The 21,063-nt window shown below is 44.5% G+C and overlaps 1 protein-coding gene across 1 annotated transcript in view; it reads right to left on the bottom strand.

Annotated features, from left to right (window-relative positions):
- The window catches only part of KCNQ5 (potassium voltage-gated channel subfamily Q member 5), an 846,390-nt gene that overhangs the window by 20,842 nt on the left and 804,485 nt on the right, over positions 1-21,063 (bottom strand). The window contains 1 exon segment of the mRNA XM_030199036.1: positions 4,361-4,492. Coding sequence (XP_030054896.1) covers positions 4,361-4,492 — 132 coding nt within the window.

Genomic DNA, 21,063 nt, shown 5'->3' with positions numbered 1-21,063 from the left:
CTACCAGATATCCTGAAGAGGTAGCCTTATCCTCCATAGAATCAGAGAAAATTGCCACTGCCCTGCTAGAAATATTTTCCTGGGTAGGATATGCACGAGAAATACTTTCAGACCTAGTTTATGTCTGAGTTGATCCAGAATCTGTGGGCACACTGTGGAGTGAAATCCATACGTACCACACCATATCACCCTGAAACTAATGGGTTAGTGGAGAGATTTAATGGGACATTGAAGCATATGTTAAAGACTTTTGTAGAAACAGGGGACCATGACTGGGAAAAATACTTACCCTACCTACTGTTTGCATACAGAGAAGTACCTCAGAAGTCTATAGGGTTCTCCCCATTTAAGCTGCTTTATAGCTGGAGAGTGAGAGGGCCCCTTGACCTAAAAAGAGAACATTGGGAGGGGAAAGTTGATACCTATGACATGCCTGTAATTGAATTTGTAGTTAATATGTGGCAGAGATTAGAATAACTTGTGGGCTTTGTCAGAAATAACTTGCACATCTCCCATGCTTCAAGTGCTCTACCAGTGAGCTTTCTTCCCAGATAGCAAACCTAGTCTTTCCGAGGAATCTCATTGAGGCAGCACATTTTTTCAAAGGCAGTTAGATATCCATCTATGTCACCTCTGGTATCATCAAATTGCAAAAACAAGTTCTGCCCAATTCGGGCTGTGGATCCTGCTTCTGGCCTTGATGCAGGGGTTGGGCTGGAGCTTCGGATACAAGCCATTTCCAATTCCAACTTCATTTTCTGCAGCTGGAATTCACGTTCTCATTCCCACTCTTCCTGTTCCTCTCACTGCAGCTGTTGTTGGTCCAGTCGCTGTCAATCTTCCCATTCCTCTCGCTGCAGCTGATCTAGCTGCTGTTGCTCTATCATGTAGATCTGCCGGATTTCAGCTGGTGTGGCACCCGTGACCCGGCCCTTCCAGCACAAGGGCCGTTGTCCAGAAGGAGTCTAGTCACCCCTCAGGAGAACTTTGTGCAGGCTGGTCCTGTGTCTCCTCCTCGCTGAGGCCTTCTGGTTGCTCTTGTGTTAGGCCAGGTATCTCCAGTGTCTGCTGGCTGCTGCCAGTCACCATCAGCAAACTGCTAATCTCCTAACACTACCAAAAAAAAACAACAACTCTGAACAGGAAAGGGACCGTGTTACTGCTGCACTTGTTCACTGTGCTCTGTGTCTGGAGGCTACACATATAAAAAAGACTCTGAACCACTCTGTGGATGGTGACCATCACTCCACACATTGAGTCTGATAATCCCACCACGTTGCCACCAAAAGAAGGACAAGGTCTGTCAAGAAACACCTAGCCACCTGCCTGGGGTTACCCCGCGGCCACTTAGGTCTATCCCCAGCACAGCTTGCACCTGCCATTTGTGCTCTACACTAGCACTCTCCTCCCACTGACTGGGTCACAACCAACTCTGGGCGACTCTTCTGCTCTCAAATTATCCCCAGCAATTTCTAGGTTACTGGGGCCACACTCCCAGCACTCCCACAGTTCCCAAAAAGTACTCACAGACCCAACAGACAAACCACCAGGATTTTTTTATCAGTCTGGACAGGCAGAATCAACAAACTAAACAGGTTTATTGTCACACTGGAACAATGAACAAAAAAAAAACACCTTTGCAATCAGCAAACAATAACAGGTAACTGAATTATGGATCAATTATAATGCTAACTAAACATGTGCATACTGTCTAAACAGTACCTGGGAAGATCAGGACATATAATTCACCAAGCCTTAGCAAAGAGATCTGTCTCTCTTTTCTCCTGGGCTAAGACTGAAGCAACAGCCAGCAACAACTGCTGGGTAATTTCAAACTCCAGGCCAATCAGAGAATAGTCAACTAGTTTTAAAAGTATACTGCTCACAGTACTGTATATTCACTTCTTCACTAAGTAAAACTAAAAGAGGGCATGCACTTTTTTTTAAATAACAGTTTTAACATTAAACATACACCACCTGCTGGCCAAACTAGAGAAATGCACTTCAAGAGTTAATTAAGGCAATTTTACAGGTTTAAAACATACTGTTCTGTCACAGGGTTCTTATCCCTTGTATCAGAAATGGTGTCAGGTTCTCAGGTTCAGAGCCCGCGGGGCCAGGCTCTGGAGCAAACGTGAGCCCTTGGGCTGCTGACGAGGAGCGACAGCAGCAGGCAAAACCCACCAACCAACACTGGGCAAGCACACCGGCACCGGCAGGGACTGCAGGCACCGCCCAGCGAGCCGGAACACATGGACTGGAATTCCCCAGACTGGAGGACACAGGACTGGAACACTGGACTGGAGCACACCGGACTGGTCCACACAGCTTCACCTGCACTTAGCTACTAAGCCCCCCAGGAGTTGAGCTCCTGGGTTTGAGTAGCCGGCAGGACTTACTGGATACCGGATGACACAGGGACCAGGACTGGAAACAGAAGTACTCCTAAACCTAAACTGATCTACGTGCTCCCAAGCCCTAAACCAGCAGGAGTGTTCCTAACAGTAAACTGACAAAAGGACTTCCTAAGCCCTATACTAAACAGGAGCTCCTAAGCCCTGCTCAAGAAAGGGACTTCCTAAGCCCTAAACTAACAGAGCAGGGAACTAAACACAAAGCTAACACAAGTGCTACTAAGCACCAAGCAGAGCTCTACACTAACAAGCTAAACACAAAACTAACAAGCTACCTAAGCACTGCTCTAGCAAGCTAGATACAAAACTAACAAGGAGCTTCCTAAGCACTACTCTGGCAAGCAACCAGAAGAGCTCCTAGCACTAAAAGGGAAGACAAGGGAGCCACAAGGAAAAAGCAGGGAAGCTAACACATAAGCCAAAAGTGATTCTAAATCACCAAACACCAACAGCAAAGACTGCAATGCTCCCAATAGCACAAACACCAGAAGTACTTCTAACAGCAAACTCTGCTGTTCCTAACAACACCAAACCCTGAAGTACTTCTATCAGCAACAGAGCTTCCAAAGCCCTACACATAGCAATGCTTCCAAAACCAAGAGGGAAAAGCAGGGGAACCATAAGGGAAAAGCAGGAAAGCTAAACACACAGTCACCAGTGCACACTGCACTAACACTAACCTGGACCTTAGCAAAAGCAAGCAGGGAAACTAGACACAAAGTCAGAAGTGCACACTGCACCACCCTACCTAAAGCAAACACCACCGTTGCAAAGGCCCTGAAGGAAACAACACCACTTCCTTATCAAGGCCCTCCCTGATGATGTCACACTCCCTAGACCTAGGCAAAAGCACACTGACCCAGAGAGGCCCAACCCACACCAATGCAACACCGTGAAGCACTTGAAGCCAGTACACCCAAAGAGAGGTAGAGCTAACTCAGTCCACCCACACAGCTGTAGTAAAGTAAAACAATTAACCCCATGCTGCTGGAAGCTGCCAGCACAGAGAGACAGAGCCAGCTCAGAAAGGACAGACAAAAGAAACAGAAGCCAGCTAAGAAGCTGACCCCCAGGAAAGAGGTAAGTTTGAGAGGGGTTCAGACCCCAATCATAACAAATGGTCAGCATGTGGCAATGGGCTCTGTTTCATATTATGGACTTCCGTGCCACATACCTGCCCAGCAAGAACAACTGTTTGGCAGAAGACTGAGCAGGATATTGTAACCGCGATACTGGAAGTGGCATTTCCCCATGCAAAATCTGAGATACTTCCTATGATGTGGAAGTATAAATATGTGGGTACAGGTGTCCTTTAAGTCCAAAAAGCATTGCCAATCATTTTCCTGAATTAGAGGAAGAAGGACTCCCAGGGAAATCATCCTGAACTTTTCCTTGACCAGAAATTTGTTCAGGGCTCTTAGGTCTAGAATGGGCAGGAATCCCCGTTTGTTTGATCACAAGGAAGTGACGTTTTCATTTTGTTCCATTATAGCTGTGAAACCTCCAAGTGCTATGCATGCCCTAAGCCCGCCCTAATCCCGCCTTTAAAATGCCCCAACATGCCCCCTTGTGATTTGGACGCACTACAGACAAAATGCATAGACAGACGTCTGCAAAACAGGTTTCAAAAATACTGATCTGGATATTTTGAGAAGAAATCCGTCCCAATGATGCTTTATGACACTTTTTGGATGTTTTCTTTCATTCAAAAATGAGTCCCAAAGTGAAAGGGGAGAGGCATGAATGAAGATTCTTGGAGGAAGAAAAGGAAAGATTAAATGTGACTTGGGTTAATGGGGTTTATAAAAGAAATAAATAGGAGTCCATGGTAGGGGCCCACAAATGTGCGTATGCCTAGGGCCCACTAGGGTGTTAAGCTCAGGATGTTAATAAAAGCTTCAAGCAGGCTATGCACAGAAATTCATAGATGTTAATTTCTCACTCACCGTGTCTGAAGGCTCTTTATTCTGCACAACATATCTAAGTGACCAGCTGAATATTGTTCAATCACATCTTTCACATCATAAGGGCGTAATGTCTCTTTAAACTTCCGCTTTGCCACATGAAATTTCATGATCCTTCAAAAGAAAAATATTTTCTGTAAAAATATGTAAACAGTCTCAAACTCTATTTTACTAATGAAGAGTGCCTTCCAAGAATCAGTCCAGCAAGAAACTGTCTGCATTTGACATGTTTCCTCTGTTCTGCTGAGGTCAACAGATTAAACCTCGCAGCAAACTAAAGGTAATACAAACCCTTTAGATTTTCAACTTTTTCTAAATTACTATAGCTATATTTTGAATCTACTTTAATAAATATAAAAGACTGCAAACAAGCAATAGGCATAGGACAAGCACAGAGGATCTCTGTGGGAGAGAGAGATTGTACAGCTTATTAGTTGGTGTGGCTAGGCATATTGGATAGGCTATATGGCCTTATCCTCTGTCATTTTTCATGTTTCTTTTTTATTAGTGAGATAAAGAGTTGCCAACTCCTCATATTTTAGCATCGGATGTAGGCCCCTATTTACTAAATTGCAATAATATGTTACATAGAAACAGCGAAAAATATAGGCAAAGACCATATGGCCTATCCAGTCTGCCCATCCATGTCATCTACTATCCCTATCACACCCTTAGAGAGTCTATGTCCTTGTCTCAACCTCTCCTGAATTCAGATACTGTTTTCATCTCCACCACTTCCATCAGGAAGCAGTTCCACGAATTTACTACCCTTTCTGTGAAATATTACCTCAGGTTACTTCTGACTCTATCCCCTTTCACCTTCATCCTATGCCCTCTTGGTCTAGGGCAAAAACTTCAATGTTTTGATCTAGACCTGTTTTTAGAATGAATAAGGCATAAAAAGGTGCCCTAAATGACCAGATGACCACTGGAGGGAATTTGTCAGATATGCATAATATTTTTCAACTCTACTTTATGGCTATTCTTTGTAATGGGCTATGTGCTGAGTCTCCATTTCTTCCTGTAGATTAATATGGCTCAAAAATTCTGTATTTCCAATTAACATAGTGACATGGAACGTAAATGGTTTAAGTCATCCCATAAAACATAAGAAGATACTTATTTATCTTAAAAACTTAAACCAGGAATAATTTTTTTTGCAAGAAACTCACTCTCCCTCTACTTTACCTCTTATTAAGCAATGTAATTGGATCTCATCCTCTATAGATTCTCCCTCTATTGGTAGAAAGCATGGAGTTTCAATATTGTTTCATAAAGATGTTAATGCAAATATTTTAGAGCAGATTATTGACCCAAATGGTAGATGGATAATTGTCAAAGTGTCTATAAATAATGTTTCAGTACTGTTAGTGAATTTATATGCCCCAAATGCTGACTCTCCTGAAATTTTCTCCAATCTTTTTCAAATAATACAGTCATTGGAATCTGTTCCCATTATTATGTCAGGAGACTTTAACATTCCTTTAGATTATTATCTTGACAGACATTCTCAAAGTAAGGTGTCACCTTCAAAATCGTCTATCACTTTACACTCTTTTATAGATCAATTACATCTCATTGATCCCTGGAGATTATGTAATCCGACATCTAAAGAATAAACTTTTTATTCTTCTTCTTCTCCTCATAAGAGTTTCTCCAGAGTGGACTATTTTTTAATCTCTAATAGTCTAGTAGAGACAATAATCACCTCCAATATCTCACCAATTGTAGTCTCTGATCATGCACCAGTCGCATTAACCCTGAACTGGTCTACTTTATCTTCTAGAACAGTGATGGCAAACCTATGGCACGCGTGCCAGAGAGGGCACGCAGAGCCCTCTCCCTTGGCACATGCGCCGTCGCCATCGCTGGTCCGCCCACTCTCCCTCCCTTCGGCCTCCCTCCCTCCCGCCCTCCCTCCAACCCAACAAGCATCAGGCCACAGGCCCGTCCTCCCTCCCTCCCTCCCAGCACCAGGAACCCCCCTCCTCCTAAAATTTAAAAAGCGTATCGTCCTCGGAGTCGGGGTTAAGGCGGCGTGCGTCGGCAGCGGCAGCGAAATGCGTGTTCTTCACTCGGTGCGCCTTCGGCCTTTCCTGAATTATATCAGTCTGAATCTCCTCAATCTAAAAATTTAACAAATAATTTTTTATCCTCATTAGATAGCCCTAAGTGGGCGGAAAGTGATATCAAATTTCTTCAGGTTCAGATTACTGAACAAGAGCTTATCACTGCCATTAAAGACACCCCGATTGGGAAGACCCCGGGTTCAGATGGGATTCCCATTGAGTTCTATAAATTGTTTAAAAAAGACCTTTCTCCTATCCTCTTAAATCTCTTTAAAGATTTATCTCCTGAAAATATATCTCCCAGCCTCTGAGGCAATTATTACTGTGACACCTAAACCTAATAAGGACCTTGTTTTGGTATCCAATTACCAGTACTTTTTTTGTGCCGGTACGGTGTACCGGCACCTTTTTTTCCTAGGCTCACCTACCCGCCCTAAGCTCCCCAGCCCTGCTTTCTGTTCCTGCCACCCGCGACACCCCTTTTAAGCCCCCATCGAGTTCTAGCCCCCCCAGCCCCACCTGCCCGCCCTTAGCTTCCCGACAGCCCCCCCCTGACGCGTTTAAATCTTTTATTATTTTTTTTTACGTGAAGTCGCAGTGCCGGCATTAGTGAGAGGACCAGGCTCGCCTCCTCCTTCCTTCCCTTCGTTCCCTCTCAGTGTCCCGCCCTTGCGGAAACAGGAAACTATGTCACAGGAAGGCAGGACACTGAGAGGGAACGAAAGGAAGGCAGGAGGAGGCGAGCCTGGTCCTCTCACTAATGCTGGCGCTGCAACTTCACGTAAAAAAAGTTATTTTTTGCTCCTATACTGGTGTAGTATTTTTAATGATACTGCTTATATGCGCCACAGCTGATATAAGGGGTGTGGCTACTGTGGGTGTGGCTACCATAGGGTGCGGGGCCATAGATGGTGATCCCACCCATAATGAGTACTGGTACCTTTTTTTCTACAAAAAAAAGCACTGCCAATTACCATCCCATTTCATTATTAAATGTAGATTATAAACTGTATGCTAAAATCCTTGCAAATTGAATTAAAAAATATCATCTCTAAAATTATTCATCAGGGTCAGGTAGGTTTCATGCCTGGTAGACTTATTAGTGATAACACACGGCTTTTTTTGCATTTATCTCATATAGCGTCTTCTTATTCTCCCCCCGTTGTGGCCCTTTCCCCAGATGCGGAGAAGGCCTTCGACAGGGTTGAATGGAATTACCTATTTGAGGCCTTATCCTGGTTTGGATGTCCCCTTGAATTTTTGCTAAAAATTAAAACTTTGTATGCTAACCCAATTGCTAGAGTAATCACCAATAATTTATTGTCAGATAAGATTGTCCTTAATCGTGGCACTAGGCACAGCTGCCCCTCTCTCCGTACTTATTTAATACTAGTAAAAAAAGGCCCGTTTCTGGAACGAATGAAACGGGCGCTAGCAAGGTTTTCCTGGGAGTGTGTATGTTTGAGAGAGAGAGCCAGAGTGAATGTGCGGGTGTGTGACAGTGTGTGTGTGAGAATGAGAGTGTGTGACAGGGCCCCCTCCCCTGTTCCTAATGCCCTTCACCCCGTTCCCTCCCCTCCTTTTCCTCCTCCTTCCCACACTTTGGGTTCCTTAAGGCTGTCAAAAGTCTATGTACCCCCGTGGCCCTAACGCCCAGTATCCGGATACCCCACCGCTTTCCTCCTCACCTCTCCCCCAAGATGTAATACTTTCACGTCCTTCATTTTTTTAAAAAAAGTGTCCTATCTACCCTGTGTACAAATGCCCGGCATTCAGATTGTGTTCCTCTCGTAAATTTTCATTTATTTCATTCATTCAGAACTTGCCCCCCCCCCCCCCCCCCCCCGAACACTTTTGGTTCCTTCAGTCTTTTAAAACTCTCCCTGTGTGCTAATGGCTAGCATTGAGATTGTTTTCCTGTCCCAAATTTGCATGTCTTTCAGTCATTCACAACTCCCCTCCCCCTTCTCCAGTTTAACACTTTCGTTTCCTTCAGTCTTTTAAAACTCTCCTATCTACCCTGTGTCCTAATGGCCAGCATTCAGATTGTTTTCCTTTCCCAAATGTTCATGTCTTTCAGTCGTTCAGAACTCCCCCCCTCCCCCCATTTAACACTTTTGGTTCCTTCAGTCTTTTAAAACTCTCCTATCAACCCTGTGTCCTAATGGCCAGCACTCAGATTGTTTTGCTTTGCCAAATTGTCTGTCACTGATGTCACTGAGGTCAGTGCGTGCCTGCCTAGCAGACCACTTCCGGCAGGCACGGTCCCAGGCACATCCTGTTGGAGGTGAGAATTATTATATAGGATAGCACTTGAACCACTCTTGATTGCAATTGCTGCTGGTTCTGGCATCCTCTATAGTATGAACCTCACTCTTACCTGCTCCAGTCCCCCCCCCCCCCCCCCAGTGTTTCTGGTACTGGAATCCTTCAGTGGACCTAATTGCGAATTCCTTTGAGAAGTGTTGACCTCCTGGATGCCAGTATTGGATTCCTCCGAATGGTCCAGCACCCGGATGACTCCGGATTCACTCAGAAAGTGATCTTTCGGTTGAAGGCCCCGGCCCGGGTGCATACAGTGGAAGAGGGCCCAAGCTCTGCACCCGAGACCAGACCCGGCGGAGATCATCCCACCCGATCTGAACGGGACGCAATCCCGGAGTCCCAAGCCCGTGTACGAACCTGCCACGTGGCTTGGAGCGTTCCCGTGGGTTCGGCGCAGCTGGCGCCAAGAAGGTCAGCGGGCAGTGAGTGCTGTGCCGCCCGGAAGGACGAGCAGCCTGTTCACCAACCACACACGTGGAACATATAAAAAATCATTAAAAAAAATGAACACTGGCTAATCAACAAACTGTAAGTAACATAAAATCGCACCTGATGAAGAATTATTCTTATTTTTATTCATATTTTTATTTTTATCTTTATCTTTATTTTTAATTGTTATTTTATTTGCAAAACCTTGATAACCTGCTTGTTTACTGGACTGCTTTTGCTTCTTCGCTCTTGCTCTTGCACTTGGCTCCCTGACCCCTGAACTGCACTCCCATGATCCCTACTAGACCAGTGATACAGCTCTCAAAATAAAAGAATCTCAATGCCCTGGGGCATCATCTCTGGACAGTGACTATGGACAATTATGGTCAATCACATTGACGAGATGCCTGGAGCAAGACTCAGGAAATACTAAACTTTCTAACGCTCTACTCCAAACTAACTGAAATCACAATGAACACCGTTAAAGTACTCCTAGTTACCTACTCCTTATCGCTAATCCACCTAACACTCACCACCCCACTCGCAGAAATTAACACGATACCCATACTGCATAACTACCAAAGTCCAATCAGATACACCACACCTCACCACACCGATACCAACCATAATGAAGAAAGAACACAATCAAACGGCCACCATCAACAGAAGGGAAAAAAAGATCATAAAAACCCCTCACAAACTATGAAACAACAACTGACAAAAGTCCACATAACACCAAACACTGAAGACCCACACCACAATATTCAAGTAGGCTACGTTAATGCCAGATCCATAGTAAACAAAACAACAATAGTAACAGACTGGATCATGTCAGCAAAACTGGATCTACTCTTCATCACCGAAACCTGGATCCATAATCAAGAGGACCCAATCATCCTAAACCTATGCCCTCCAGGATATAAAATCACTCGACCAGAAAGGAAAAAAGAGGCGTAAGGCATAGCGCTCATGTACCGATCCCATTTCACCATCGAAACCACAGGCGAATCCATAACAACCCAACTCGAAATAGCCTCAATCAGAATCCAACACAAAACCTTACTCGACCACCTAAACTGTGTCCTGTTTTACAGACCACCATGCAATTGGAATGAAAGCCAGTCAAACTTCATGGACTTCATCTCAAACACTTGCATACCCAACTCCAATGTAATAGTACTAGGAGACATTAACCTTCACCTAGACGACCCAAACTCTACCAATGCGCAAGAATGCAAAGACTTCCTCCATCTATGTGATCTTAATTGGCCACACACGCAACCAACCCATACGAAAGGGCATACACTCGACCTCATCTCATACAAATCGGCCACGGACCAGAACCTAATAATTACAGAAAATAAATGGACAGAAACACCATGGACCGACCATTACAAACTAAACCTATCCCTAAAATGGTGGAAAAAAGATTCTCTCCACACACGGGAACACACATCCTACACCACGAGAGGCCAAATAGACGTGGAAACATTCTGGAAGCAGACATACAATAACGATTGGACAACACAAACGGACTCCATCTACTACCTCTCAGAATGGGACAAAAGATGTAAACACATATTAGATGATATAGCACCCTTACAAAGAAGAACCTCACATAGACACAACTCGATACCCTGGTTCAACGAAGGACTGAAAAAATTAAAAACACAATCCAGGAAATTGGAATGCGCATGGAAAAAAAAAGACAAACATACAAATACGCAATAAGACAAACCAAAAGGTCATACTACAAAACTAAAATAGGGCTGGATTACAAAGACACAAAGAAATTATACCATCTCGTGAACAAACTACTAGACACAACGCCGATCACCACAACCAATACTGACATTCCATCTGCAGACAACCTTGCTAAACACTTCAACGAAAAAATTGCAAACCTACGCAAAACGCTACCTCAGGATAACACAGACATCGAAAACTTCATCAATGAACTGGACCCATCCCCTGGTGAACTCCCAGCGGACCGAATCTGGTCAAATTTCGCTCTCCTCACCGCCAATATAGTTACCCAGGTGATCAAGAGGTACTCCAACAGTCACTGTCAATTGGAGACCTGCCCCAGCTACCTAATAAAATCCGCCCCCCACTGCTTCATAACAGACCTCACATCCCACTTAACCTTCATGCTTCAACAAGGTACCTTCCCTAAGGAAAAAGGCAACATCCTACTCACCCCAATATCAAAAGACACCAAGAAAAAAACAAGTGACATTACCAACTACCATCCAGTAGCATCTATCCCACTGGTAGTCAAATTAATGGAAGGCTTGGTAACCAAACAACTAAATGATTATATAGACAAATTCACAATACTACACGAATCACAATCAGGATTTCATCCCCAACACAGCACTGAAACAGTATTACTTACTCTCTTAACTAAATTCAAGCAGGAAATAGCGAGTGGTAAAAGCATACTTCTCCTACAATTTGACGTGTCCAGTGCATTCGACATGGTCAATCATAATATATTACTAAGACTCCTAGACAGTGTGTTTTTTCTAGCAAAAAAAGTGCCGGTACCCCATTGCTAGGCCACCCTTCAGGGGTGGGGTGAAAACTGAGGGACTCATCCCACAATAGTCAGGCCCCCTGCAACCAGTCACTGAATCTATGACAAGGCAGAATTGTTGTATAGAGCCTGAGCTCTTTCATTAAAACTTGGGGTCCATGGGTCATTTTTAGCAGACAATGGAAAAGGTGCCAGTACTCAGTACCCCCAAGTACCCCCTCAAAAAAAGCCCTGCTCTTAGATTACTTCGGAATCAGCGGAAATACACTCAAATGGATCAAGGGCTTCCTATCCACAAGAACATATCAAGTGAAAGCTAACACAAACATATCATCACATTGGAAACCTCACTGCGGAGTACCGCAAGGATCTCAACTATCACCGATCCTTTTCAACCTCATGATGACCCCTCTAGCCAAGTCCTTATCCACTCAAGGCCTTAACCCATTCATATATGCTGATGACGTCACAATATATATCCCCTACAAACACGATCTGGCAGAAATCACCAATGAAATCAAGCTCAGTCTGAACACCATGGGCAAACGCATTCCAATTAAAATTCAATACAGAAAAAACACACTGTCTCATTATCTCATCCCAATACAACACATACAAATCCACTAATATAAACACCCCAGGATACACCCTTCCTATCGCAGACAGCCTGAAAATTCTCAGAGTAATAATCGACCGGAACCTCTCACTAGAGAACCAAATGAAATCTACCATAAAGAAAATGTTTCACTCAATATGGAAACTTAAACGTGTGAAACTATTCTTCCCGAGGGAAATATTCTGCAACTTGATACAATCAATGGTACTCAGCCACTAATGCAACGGAATCTATGTGGGCTGCAAAGAACAAATCATAAGGAAAACTTCAGACTGCTGAAAACACAGCAGCCAGGCCTATATTTGGAAAAACACATTTTGAAAACGCCAAACCCCTCCGAGAAAAACTGCACTGGCTCCCAATCAAAGAACGTATTGTGTTCAAAATCTGCACCCTGGTTCATAAAATTATCTATGGCGAAGCCCCAAGATACATGACAGACCTCATAGATCTGCCAACCAGAAACGCAAGAAGATCAGCACGAACATACCTAAATCCTCACTACCCAAACAGCAAAGGACTCAAATACAAATCAACGTATGCATCCAGCTTTTCCTATTTAAGCGCACAACTATGGAACGCACTGCCAAAAATAGTAAAAACAACGTATGACCACCTAAATTTCCGGAAAGAACTAAAAACAAACCTGTTCTGAAAGGCATATTCCACCGACCCAACATAAAATCCTGAGCACCTGCAACACAACAAAACCAAAAATCTTAATGGACACACCCCAACTCCCCTCTTCCTCCCTAAGTTTCCTAATTTACCTACCTTACATGAACCTATTCTACTACAATAACACCTGTATTTGTTATTCCGGAACTGGCGAGCTCCACTACGGTCCTATGTAAGCCACATTGAGCCTGCAAATAGGTGGGAAAATGTGGGATACAAAGGTATCAAATAAAAATAAACAAAAATAAATTAGATCTCACACTCATATAAAGGCTATTGTTTACAAAGATTTGGAAATTAAATGTTCGGCCTATGCGGAAGATATTCTTCTATATTTGTCTAGTCCCCATCAATCAATGTCCAACCTTATTGATCTAATTACTCTTTTTTCTCAATTCTCTGGTTATAAAATCAATCAACAAAAGACTGAATTATTACCACTTAATAAATATGCACTTCCTGACATTGCTAAATCTTTCATTCTAGTCTGGGCAATGGCAAAGATTAGGTATTTTGGACTTGATCTATATACCTCGTTGACAGATACTATTCAGTGCAATGCTGATCTAATTCTTAAATCTCTTAAATTGTTGCTGCATACCTGGCACCCTCTTAATTTATCTTGGTGGGGTCGTCTCGAAACTATTAAAATGATGGTTTCTCCTAAAATTAACTACACTTTAAGTATGCTCCCAATTATTTTTCCTCTCACTTTTTACTCTCAGACAAATTATTGACTACCTTTTTATAGTCAAATAAACATCCCAGAATTGCTCTCAAAAAACTTAAAAGTACTAAAGACCCAGGAGGAGTTTTGTTTCCTGATTTTCTCACCTATCATAAATCTTTTATTTCTCATCAAGGATGTAATTGGTTATATTAAAATTCTGATTATAAACCTATATGGTTGCTTTTTGAGGAAGTTATGGTATATCCATTCCGATTGTCTCTTTTACTTTCTTTAACCTCATTTCCATCTCATAAAATAGATGATATAATAATCTCCACTGTTAAATGCATGGTAGAATTGGATAAGTTACAACTATTCCTTTTACTTTGTCTTTTCACATGTCACTATGGTATAACCCTCATATATTAATAAACAAGGTTCCTTTCTTTTGGAAGGAATGGATAGATAAAGGAGTTTTGACTCTCTCAGATATTGTAAATGAAGACAAAAAAATCTGGTCTTTTTCAGAAATTATGGAACAATTTTCTCTGCCATATTCTGTGTATTTCAAATGGTTACAATTCTCATAGTATTAATACAGTGTCTTTCCTCGCTCCTTTGACCCATCAATTACCCTCATTGTTTTCCAATGCACAAACACTGATTCTGAATGGTCATACGGCATCTTGTATCTATAAACGTTTTATTAAAAATACATACAATTTCAATTTAGTGCTTCAAAATAGTTGGCAAACTGACATTGAATATGCCTTAGATGACGACGTATGGACTCATGTTTGGACAAAAGTTGTAAAACCTTTCTCCTCTGCTTCTATTCTACAACCAATGTTCTTTTTATACCATAAAATTAAAATTGGACACCTCATGAACTTGCTACTGCAGGTCTTCGATCTTCTGATAAATGTTGGCACTGTTCCCAGCATGTGGGCACCTTACTTCATATGCTGCATGACTGTGACCTAGTCTCTAAATTTTGGAAAGCAGTATGGTGTATCATCCAAAGGATTTTGTCTATTGATTGCGACCTTCATTTTTTAATAATAATTTACAAGTCTTCTTCCAAAAATCTGAATTTATCAGCTTTGCAGGCAAAATTATTGGACATTTTGCTTACCATTTCTCAGAAGCATATACTACAAAACTGGAAATCTGCTCATCTATTAAATGTCCACTTCTGGTGGAACACAGTTGTACAACATCAAAAATTTGAATTTGCAATGGCAGAGAAATTTCGGACAACTTTCTCTAAAAAAAAAAGTCTGGACTCCTTTGGAACATTATCTTCAGTCTCTTCAAACTGCACTATAGCCCAAATCATTATTTGGTTGTAACGATTTCTTTCCCTACACTCTTCTTATGAAGATAAAAATGATTTGGCATGCTGACACTGTGTTTACTCCCTTTTCCTTTCATACTTAGGTTTTCTTTTTCTCTCTGTTTATTGTATTTTTGAAAAGAAAAACAATAAAATATATTGGAAAAAAAAGAAAGTGAAAAATCGATTCACTTTTACCTGTTCTACACCACTCAGGACTTTGTAGACCTCAATCATCTCTTTTCTAAGCTGAAGAGCTCTAACATCTTTAGCCTTTCCTCATAAGAGAGGAGTTCCATCGCCTTTATCATTTTGGTCGCTCTTCTTTGAACCTTTTCTAATTCTGCTATCAGGCTTATTTTCGAAAGAGAAGGGCGCCCATCTTTCGACACAAATTGGGAGATGGGTGTCCTTCTCTCAGGGTCGCCCAAATCGGCATAATTAAAAGCCAATTTGAGCGTCCCCAACTGCTTCCCGTCGCGGGGACGACCAAAGTTCCCGGGGGCGTGTTGGAGGCTTAGTGAAGGCATGCCTAACAGATGGGTGTCCTCGAGCGATAATGGAAAAAAGAAGGGTGTCCGACGAGCACTCGGGCAACTTTACTTGGGCCATTTTTTGTTACAACCAAGCCTCAAAAAGGTGCCTGAACTGACCAGATGACCACTGGAGGGGATCGGGGATGACCTCCCCTGACTCCCCCAGTTGTGACTAACCCCCTCCCACCCTGAAAAAACAACTTTACAAAACTTTTTTTGCCAGCCTCAAATATCATACTCAGGTCCATCGCAGCAGTATGCAGGTCCCTGGCGGGGGGGGGGGGGGGGGGGGGTGGGGAGGTGTGTCTGTCAGTGGAGGCATAGCGAAGGCATGGACGCCCTTCTTTCAAACATTTTGGACGTCCTGAACTGCCCCCCCCCCCCCCACAGGGATGGCCAAATTTTCCAAGGAGTGGAGTCAGTGGCGTACCTAGGGTAGTTGACACCGGGGCCGGTCATTTTTTAACACCCCCCCCTCCAAAATCTAGTACTAGGCATGCCGAGAATACAAAACACTCAGGACTTATAGAGCAATTCTAGCATACCATAAGCAGTAATTTCTACAAGTCACACAAGGAAAAGGAAAGCATCTTAAACACTACAGTGAGCACTAGAACATCAATTCACCTACTGTAAAACGAAACCAGGCAGAATAACACAGATCGTCCATCTTGCACAGTCAATGCCAACCGAAAGCCATGCCTTTTTCACAAACACAGATACACCCTAATCCACTATAGAATAAGCAATAATAACCTTTCTATTTAGACAAAAATTAAACTGAACCCCCAAGATGCCAGACTCTGCATACAATGCAACACCACAGAAACAGAAAATGTCCCCTAGTACTGTGCAAAATATAAAGACAGCAGATGTAAATTTGAAAAAAACTAACAAGTACCAATCACCACTTTCCAAATTAACAAATAGAAATAAAACAAATATAGAAAATAAAATAATACCATTTTATTGGACTAATACATTTAGCTTTCAGAGGCCAAAACATCCTTCCTCAGGTCAATACAGTATAGTGCTGTTACAATATCCTATCTGGACCTGAGGAAGGGGGTTTTGTTCTCCGAAAGTTAGCCAAAATGTATTAAAATTAGTCCAATAAAAAGATTACATTGTTTACATGTTCTATTATAAACATTAACACAGCTACAATACTACTTTATCCTAAAGCAAAAAAAAATATATATATATATTTTATTTACAGTTTGTTGTCTCTGGTTTCTGCTTTCCTCATCTTCTTTTCACTGTCTTTGTTCTCTCTCTGCCATCCAGTGTCTGCCCTCTCTGCTGTTCCCTCCATCCAATGTCTGCCCTCTCTCCCTGCCCCTTCCATCTACATCTGCCCTCTATCTCTGCCCCTGTCTGCCCTCTCTCTCTCCCCCTTCCATTCACTGTCTGCCCTTTCTATCCCTTCCACCCACTGTCTGCCCTTTCAATCCATCATTTGCCCTCCCTCTGCCATCCATCCAGGGTCTGCCCTCCCTCTCCTCCCCCTTCCATCCAGGATCGGTCCCCTCTCTCTGCCCCTTTTTTTTCAGCCCCCAGTTCCAGCCCCACTATCCCACCAGTCCCCAGTTTCAGCCCCAGTCCTTTTCTCCCACCAGTCCCGAGCTTTAGCCCCCACTTCTCCCTGTCCTCTTTTTAGCCCCCAGTTTCAACCCCAGCCCTTTTCTCTCACCAGTCCTGAGCTTCAGCCCCAGCCACTTCTCCCTGACTCCTTTTCAGCTCCCAGTCCCCACAATTTCAGCCCCTGCCGCCTTTCAGCCCCCAGTCCCATTACTAGCCCCCTTATCCCACCTACCCTCCTTTCAGCCCCCAGTTTCAGCCCCTTTCATCCACATGCCTTGCCCCCCTTTTCAGCCTGACCCATTCTCCCACCTGACCCAGGCATGCCCCATTTTCCATCATGACCCCTTCTCAGACCCCAGTTCTAGCCCCCTTCTCCCATTTGAGAACCCCCACCCCACCCCAGTCCCCTTCTCCCATCTGAGAACCCCCACCCCACCCCAGTCCTTCTCCCATCTGAGAATCCCCAGAACCCCCCTCCCCACCCCAGTCCCCTTTTCCCATCTGGAAACCCCTCCTCACTCCAGTCCCCTTTTCCCATATAAAAACCCCTTCCCCCCATGTGAGAACCCCCACAACACCCCTCTCCCATCTGAGAACCCCCTCCCCACCCCAGTCCCCTTTTCCCATATAAAAACCTCTTCCCCCCATGTGAGAACCCTCACAACACCCCTCTTCCATCTGAGAGCCCCCTCCCCACCCCAGTCCCCTTCTTCCATATGAAAACCCCCTCCCCTCCCCATCTGAGAACCCCCACAACACCCCTCTCCCACCTGAGAGCCCCCTCCCCACTCTAGTCCCCTTCTCCCATATGAAAACCCCCTCCCCTCCCCATGTGATAACCCCCACAACACCCCTCTCCCATCTGAGAACCCCCTCCCCACCCCAGTCCCCTTCTCCCATATAAAAACCCCTTCCCCCATGTGAGAACCCCCACAACACCCCTCTCCCATCTGAGAGCCCCCTCCCCACTCTAGTCCCCTTCTCCCATATGAAAACCCCCTCCCCATGTGATAACCCCCACAACACCCCTCTCCCATCTGAGAACCCCCTCCCCACCCCAGTCCCCTTTTCCCATATAAAAACCCCTTCCCCCCCATGTGAGAACCCCCACAACACCCCTCTCCCATGAGTCCCATCTGAGAGCCCCCTCCCCACCCCAGTCCCCTTCTCCCATATGAAAACCCCGTCCCCTCCCCATGTGAGAACCCCCACAATACCCCTCTCCCATCTGAGGAGCCCACCCCGACCCGACTCGACTCTCCTGCTCCCACTCTACCTTAAAAAAAATTTTTTTGAAGCGTCGTTGCAGGCAGCGCCTTGCGTCTGCCCTGCTTGTTGTAAAAGAAGTAAATCTCTTCGCTTCGTCGTCGTCGGGCCTCACTATGTCCTGCCCTCCTCTGAGGTAATTTCCGCGAGGGCGGGACATAGTGAGGCCCGACGACACAAAGCGAAGAGATTTACTTCTTTTACAACAAGCAGGGCAGACGCAAGGCGCTGCCTGCAACGACGCTTCAAAAAAATTTTTTTAAAGGTAAAGTGGGAGCAGCGGGAGCAAAGCAGATCACCCCCCCACCCACTGACACCCGGGGCGGACCGCCCCCACCGCCCCCCCTTGGTACGCCACTGAGTGGAGTGGAGGAGTGGCCTATTGGTTAGAGTACTGGTCTTGCAATCCAGAGGTGGCCGGTTCAAATCCCACTGCTGCTACTTGTGATCCAAAATCCAAATAAATAAATAAATAAAGGGGGTGTCAGAGGCACAGCAAAGGCATGGACATCCTTCTCACAGAAACATCCACATTTTGGACGGCCTCAACTGCCCGTCGCAGGGACGGAGGCATAGCGAAGGCGCCCAACACTTGGACATTCTTCACCCATACTCAAAAAAAAAAAAGCCGACGAGCAGTTGGACATTTTCACCTGGACTTATGCTTTTTTAAGGTTGTAGACGGCAATTTATTTAAGGTTGTAGATGGCTATTATACACGCAGCTTGTCTGTGTGTATGAAACCGTCTTCGGCATATGCAGAGCAGCCATGCATAATGCTTGGCTGCTCTGTACTGGCTTCCCCTCCTTTGGAAGGAAATCGTGTGCAAATGAGCTAAAGCAAGCAGCTCATTTGCATGCGATTTCCTTCATGCATGCCCGTTCCTTTCTGAATCGCTAAGGGATCGGTAAGGGAAGGGCTTTTTCCGTTCAGTTAGTGCATCAGTTAGTCCATTGCAGTGCCCCCTAGGGTGCCCGGTTGGTGTCCTGGCATGTCAGGGGGACCAGTTCACTACGAATGCTGGCTCCTCCCACGACCAAATGAGTTGGATTTGGTCATTTTTAAGATGGGCGTCCTCGGTTTCCATTATCACCGAAAACCAGGGACGACCATCTCTATGGTCGACCATCTCAACATTTACAGTGGTGGAAATAAGTATTTGATCCCTTGCTGATTTTGTAAGTTTGCCCACTGACAAAGACATGAGCAGCCCATAATTGAAGGGTAGGTTATTGGTAACAGTGAGAGATAGCACATCACAAATTAAATCCGGAAAATCACATTGTGGAAAGTATATGAATTTATTTGCATTCTGCAGAGGGAAATAAGTATTTGATCCCCCACCAACCAGTAAGAGATCTGGCCCCTACAGACCAGGTAGATGCTCCAAATCAACTCGTTACCTGCATGACAGACAGCTGTCGGCAATGGTCACCTGTATGAAAGACACCTGTCCACAGACTCAGTGAATCAGTCAGACTCTAACCTCTACAAAATGGCCAAGAGCAAGGAGCTGTCTAAGGATGTCAGGGACAAGACCATACACCTGCACAAGGCTGGAATGGGCTACAAAACCATCAGTAAGACGCTGGGCGAGAAGGAGACAACTGTTGGTGCCATAGTAAGAAAATGGAAGAAGTACAAAATGACTGTCAATCGACAAAGATCTGGGGCTCCACGCAAAATCTCACCTCGTGGGGTATCCTTGATCATGAGGAAGGTTAGAAATCAGCCTACAACTACAAGGGGGGAACTTGTCAATGATCTCAAGGCAGCTGGGACCACTGTCACCACGAAAACCATTGGTAACACATTACGACATAACGGATTGCAATCCTGCAGTGCCCGCAAGGTCCCCCTGCTCCGGAAGGCACATGTGACGGCCCGTCTGAAGTTTGCCAGTGAACACCTGGATGATGCCGAGAGTGATTGGGAGAAGGTGCTGTGGTCAGATGAGACAAAAATTGAGCTCTTTGGCATGAACTCAACTCGCCGTGTTTGGAGGAAGAGAAATGCTGCCTATGACCCAAAGAACACCGTCCCCACTGTCAAGCATGGAGGTGGAAATGTTATGTTTTGGGGGTGTTTCTCTGCTAAGGGCACAGGACTACTTCACCGCATCAATGGGAGAATGGATGGGGCCATGTACCGTACAATTCTGAGTGACAACCTCCTTCCCTCCGCCAGGGCCTTAAAAATGGGTCGTGGCTGGGTCTTCCAGCACGACAATGACCCAAAACATACAGCCAAGGCAACAAAGGAGTGGCTCAGGAAGAAGCACATTAGGGTCATGGAGTGGCCTAGCCAGTCACCAGACCTTAATCCCATTGAAAACTTATGGAGGGAGCTGAAGCTGCGAGTTGCCAAGCGACAGCCCAGAACTCTTAATGATTTAGAGATGATCTGCAAAGAGGAGTGGACCAAAATTCCTCCTGACATGTGTGCAAACCTCATCATCAACTACAGAAGACGTCTGACCGCTGTGCTTGCCAACAAGGGTTTTGCCACCAAGTATTAGGTCTTGTTTGCCAGAGGGATTAAATACTTATTTCCCTCTGCAGAATGCAAATAAATTCATATACTTTCCACAATGTGATTTTCCGGATTTAATTTGTGATGTGCTATCTCTCACTGTT

This window comes from Microcaecilia unicolor, chromosome 3, assembly GCF_901765095.1.
Source record: "Microcaecilia unicolor chromosome 3, aMicUni1.1, whole genome shotgun sequence".
NCBI classification, from domain to species: Eukaryota; Metazoa; Chordata; class Amphibia; order Gymnophiona; family Siphonopidae; genus Microcaecilia; species Microcaecilia unicolor.
This window is presented reverse-complemented; position numbering and strand designations above follow the sequence as displayed.